The 5,368-nt window shown below is 39.8% G+C and overlaps 1 protein-coding gene across 1 annotated transcript in view; it reads left to right on the forward strand.

Annotated features, from left to right (window-relative positions):
- Positions 1 to 5,368, forward strand: part of DIP2C (disco interacting protein 2 homolog C) — a gene marked incomplete at its 5' end in the record, with an annotated part of 146,133 nt that overhangs the window by 117,562 nt on the left and 23,203 nt on the right. The window contains 2 exons of the mRNA XM_035888412.1: positions 23 to 52; positions 1,753 to 1,814. Of these exons, the coding sequence (XP_035744305.1) occupies positions 23 to 52; positions 1,753 to 1,814 (92 nt within the window). The remainder of the gene's footprint in view (positions 1 to 22; positions 53 to 1,752; positions 1,815 to 5,368) is intronic.

Genomic DNA, 5,368 nt, shown 5'->3' on the forward strand with positions numbered 1-5,368 from the left:
CCTGCTATCCCTGCTGCTATAGCCTCACAGGCTGGGGAAGCTGGCCGAGCAGGTAGGGGATTTTCATGTTCCCTCAATACCCACCTATCAGCTTCCAACAGTGGGACAGACTAGAAATTGAGTCTGGAGATTTGGGGATTTTCAGATCCTTCTATGAAATTATAAACAAGTCCAGTATAGCTTTATCTGGATGCAGGTTTCATCAAATATTAGCTCTCTGTTGTAACTGTTTCATTCACACTGAAAATAACAAATATCACAGTGATTGTCTTTGATTTCCAAACTTGACTGTTTCCATTATTTTATAAATCAATTCAGGTTTAGTTTTATTTTTAAAGATAACCAATTTTTCCTTGGTTTTGGTTTGTTTTTTTTAACATTGCATATATTTCAAATAAGTTCTCCACTCAGCACTAGTCTGTTACACTGCTGAGTTTACTAGTAGACTGAAAATCGTGTCGTTAATAGCTAGAGAGGATATTGTATCTCGTACTGTGTATAACAAGCTAAAGAGGCTAACATGCATGTGCAGCTCTATTACTCTTTTTCTCCTCTGGTGGGTCACTGTCAGTATCTGTACAGTAAGAATCAATTGGTAGTGGTAACTCTTTCACCCTTTAGATACAAGAATTCCCTATTTGTGGAACTCCATTGCAATTTTTAGTGCTCAACAAATTGTGGAACTACCAGCCAGCATTGCAAAAATGCAAAATTTATCCCTAGACATTCCTAGTGTGAAGAATTACACTCTATAATATATCCCAAAAGGGACAGAAATCATTGGGAGTTGAAGCTGTCTGCTGTTGTTAAGTAGTAAACGTCTAAATAACTGATAAAGGAGTTCCTGCACCTGTAGATTGCCAGGTTTAGGTGAATTTATCTGCTGGGGAAAAAAAAAAAAAATCAAAGTTTCAGTGCTCCAAAATGAAGTTGTGCTTTTCTTTTAGCTTTCTGCTTGGCAGTGGTGTGAGGTATGCAGCAGAGGAAAGAGCCCCAGACTAGGGCTTTGACAATTCACATGTTGTTCAGTGGTGATGAGTTTGAAGTTTCAGATAAGGGAAGATCGTAGCGGGTTACAAAACTGCAGCAAAGCTGTGGGTGGAAGGGCCTAAAAGACTGTATCATCTCTGTATGAAAGGAAACTAAAATTAGTCTACTCCTTTTCAAGTAACTAAATATTGTGACAGAAAGCAAGGACTTAAATTATGCAGTGGAAGACTGAAAAGAAACAGAATAATTCCTTACAGACCTCAGTCCACATTGGTTCATGTCATGCGTGCTACCTTTACTATCTTTAGCTTCAAGTATATTCTCTGTTGCATGTGTGGAAGACTCTCAGTAAACCATGCTTCACATTCCTGACCATGTGCTTCTGCCATTAAACTGTGTCTCCTCGCAATTTCCGCGTTCCTTTATATGGCAAAAATGTGTTTTAACATTTTTTGTATCTATCCACGTGCTGATTACTTGGCCTTTTGTAGCAAATAAAACCTATGTTGACATGTGTTTGGTTAAGTAGTATGGCCGCTTGATGTTTTTCCAAACCCCAAGGTAACAGGTACCCAATGGTAGGTATGTTTTCCAGTGCTCTTTCTGATTCTGTAAAGCTGAGCTTTGTTTGATGAATAGCTTAAATATAACTTGTCATTTGATTAGCATAATTAGCAGTGAAATGAACGTTCGGTTGTTTGGGGGGTAAAACTCTTTTCTCCCAGCCTTCGGGTTCTGATTAGCTGATATTGTTGTTTACAGGGAACATCTGGACCAGATCCCACCACAGTGTATGTTGATATGAGGGCACTGAGGCATGACAGGTCGGAACCACCTTTTTCTTCTTCTCTACACACAGAGTTTCTAGAAAGAGAGCTACTTAAGCACACCTCCTGGTCCCTGAAAACCTTTGTTATCCTCATAAATAATTTGTGCTAACCCCTACTGGCGAGCAGACACAGACATTTTTATCAGTTGATGAATTAATTTTACTATGGATAAAACTGAAGCATCTGACATAGCCATTGGAAAAACTAACAAATTCTCCTGCTTTTATTGCATTCAGGGTTTCATGACACTTGCTTCAGGTGGTGCAGCCTAGCCAGTCCCTAAGAAATGGAGTCCCATTGGGCCTCTTAGCTTCACGGAGGTGTTTCTCCTGGGCTGGCAACTGTTAGCCAGTGGGGAGACCATGGGGGGATTTTGCTGTAATTCTTAATGCTGCAGGACTATGACGGAATGGATTATTGACTTTAGCGCTCGTGAGCAACCACATTCTGTAACTGTGGGCATCTTCTAGCTCTGTCTGTAATTTTAGAAACATACACAAAAAGCAAGAACTAAAGTTTACCACTAGTGGTATTATTAAGGAGATGTCTGACATCTTCTAGTTGAAGGGAAACTTGTAATTTTATGTGTAATTTTAGAAAATACACATGCACTTATATTTCAGTTTTCCAATACTCTGGTCAAAAGGCTAGCAGGTAGTCTCTTTACAAAATTTGTACTTTACAAAAAATTACAAAAAAGATGAGCACTTAATTGACGTTGTACACCAACCCTGGTACCTTTAAAAAAATCATTATCCAAATAGGGCTTTTCCCCCCACCACCACCTTTTTCTTTTTTTTGTTCTTTCATCCTTCTTAAAAGCTTAACAGAGAACTTGTTCCCCTTAGGTGAATACCAGCTTTGGCTATATCAAAGTGTCTGGCTCAGCTTGCAGGGTGCAGACCTCAGGACACTGCAAGCCCAAATTATCCTCTGGGTAGTTAAGTCAGATACACCTATAGATATTTTCTTGTAGCACATGGAGTTTGGCAGGAGGAAGAAAGGAACTGCGAGATACTTGATTCTCTCACCATTTCTTTATTCCTTTAGCACACAGTGTTACCAACAATAATGCTCATGTCTTTGGAATACTACTGTCTGCATGACCAAGCCATAGAAAACTTGGTCTTCCTGGCCCAGCAACTGTGGTACTGTGTAGACACGGACCATGCTCATACCCAACCCAGCGAGAAAAAAGGCCTTTTTTTAAAAAGGGTGTTGTCATTATGTGAGCTTACCCTCTCTGCATTGCACTTTTGGAAGGAGGGTTACTTGAGAAGTTGAATGATTTATGTTGTAAAAAAGAAATGGGAAGTGGAGCGTTTCTTTACCAAAGAGCAGAGCAGACACTGTGACCAGGACAGATCTCATTCAGTCTCCCAGGCTCCTTCTGCGGTCACTGGAAAGGCACACACGCCACCATTATATCGCGGCTATCTATCTCAGGCATGCACCAGCATGGGATGAACTGACCTTGAATGTACCTTTCTTTCTGTATTGATGAGGAAGGAAGCTTATATGACTAACTTTGGAAATCAAATGTTTATCTTTTAATAGACACAGTAAGCTGAGACTTATTTATGCATAGTGTTTGCTCTAATCTCAGAGCTCTGAAATGGTTGAAGTGAAGTTGAACACAATGTAGATAGATATGTGTGAGCATCACTCAAGTGCAGGAGAAAGAGCTAATGAATCATTAAAAATAAAGTTGTAGCTATAGGGCGAAAGAAAAAAACAAATGTAGATTAATTCCTTATTTGGAATTATTTTTTCTGAGAGGAGAAAGAAATTTATAGAATATTCATTGGAAGGGAAGTATATAGAACCAAATATATATCGAAAGAGAACATAACATTCACAGTTAGTAAATAAAAATTATAAACAATAAAAATTAATTTTTATGTATTTATATAGAAGAAATAAGATTTACTCTTCATAAAAGCTGCATAAACCGTGGGCATTCTATTCTTCTGCCTTAACATGTCATTGAGAAGTAAGCATCGTTATCAAGATCAGACTTTGCAGTGTATTAATTTATATTTAGTGACTAATTCTAGAGAACATGAAAGATGATCTTTAGAGTTGGCTTCTCAGATTGTGGTAATGTAGATTTTAATTTGATGGATTAAAGCTGTGCCTCATTTACTCAATCCTGTGGAATTTAGAATTAGATTTATGGGTCATAAATTAGGAGAGAAAACAACTTTATTTGACATAGTCTCTTCACACTTGCTGTTTCTAACCATTTTAGTGGAACTGAATGTCACTATTGCTTAACAGTAACTGAAAGATTGCTGTACATAGCTGTGAGATTGTATAGTAACAACCCACCAAGTCTTCACGGGTCAGCCAGTCTGCCAACAGTATGAAAAAATAAGACTGTACACTTAATGTGAGAATTTTTTTTTCATATTTTATATTTTAGAAGATATTTTGCAGAACTTGAAAAAGACTGAACATAGTTATTTTTCCTTGGCATGATAACACTTTCTAGTTGCTGCAAAAAGCAGCTGTAGTTCATCTCTGAGATTATTCAAATACTATTCACATCTACAAAAAAATAATAATCAGTTTCAATGCAACTACTTCAAGTTCATCCAGTAATTATGTGTTTGCACACTTCACAGCTTATGAAAATATTGTTGTTTGATAGGAGTTTAGATCAAAATACCTGTGCTATGTATGATTTGGGTAGAGATCTAGGGGTGGTTGGTCACTAGGAAACTAGACATTTCCTCCCAGCTCTCACTGGATTTGGATGGTTTGCTACTTAGGTCAGGTTGGAGGTTCTCAAACACCTTTTTGTATGTGCCCCTGTGTGGGTTTAAGCCATCAACCCACTGGTTTAGCTGCTGGGACTCTGCAGCTCTGGCCATGGTTGCTGGCTGAGGGAAATGGCTGGCACTGGGCTCACCTGGAGGTTCAGAGAACTTGTGTCAAGGGGTGCAACCACTCAATCAGTGGCTGGCATCAGTTATGATGCTGAAAAAACACTTGATTGCCTCGCTGTGAACATCTAGTGCGGGTTTAGATGCTACAGCTACTCCAGCAGGGTCTCCCATAGGGCTCATGTTGTATTTGCTAGCAGTAATGAGATGTCCCAGGCCCCCTGTGCTGTCTCAAATGGCAGTAGACACCTCTTTTTGGGAACGGAGTAACATCCCAATGGCAAGAGTATACAGCTCTGCCTTGCTCTTGGTGACAAGTGCATCAGTATTGTTGTACTCGGCATCTCACTGATTGTCTAAAAATCAGAGTATCCTCAGGATGGCCATGAAAGAGTGAGCAAAGACAGGCAAGTCCCACCTGGGCTGTTTAATAAAAAAACAGGAGGTGACTCCTGAGTTAGCACCAAGTAGCTGATAGGCCCCTGCACGGCAGTGCAATGCAGTTTAGAGAGGTTAACTTGGATCCAAAAGGCAAAATAGGTGGGTTAGTGCTTCACCGCGTGTGAGCTGGCGTCGCGGCAGGCTGCGTTGGCGCAGCACGACTGGTCCCAGCTGCTGACTCACTGTGCAGCTTTGGGCATGTCAACATGCCCGCGCACA

The sequence above is a fragment of the Egretta garzetta genome, unplaced genomic scaffold (genome assembly GCF_000687185.1).
Source record: "Egretta garzetta isolate BGI_Z169 unplaced genomic scaffold, ASM68718v1 scaffold181, whole genome shotgun sequence".
Classification (NCBI taxonomy): Eukaryota; Metazoa; Chordata; class Aves; order Pelecaniformes; family Ardeidae; genus Egretta; species Egretta garzetta.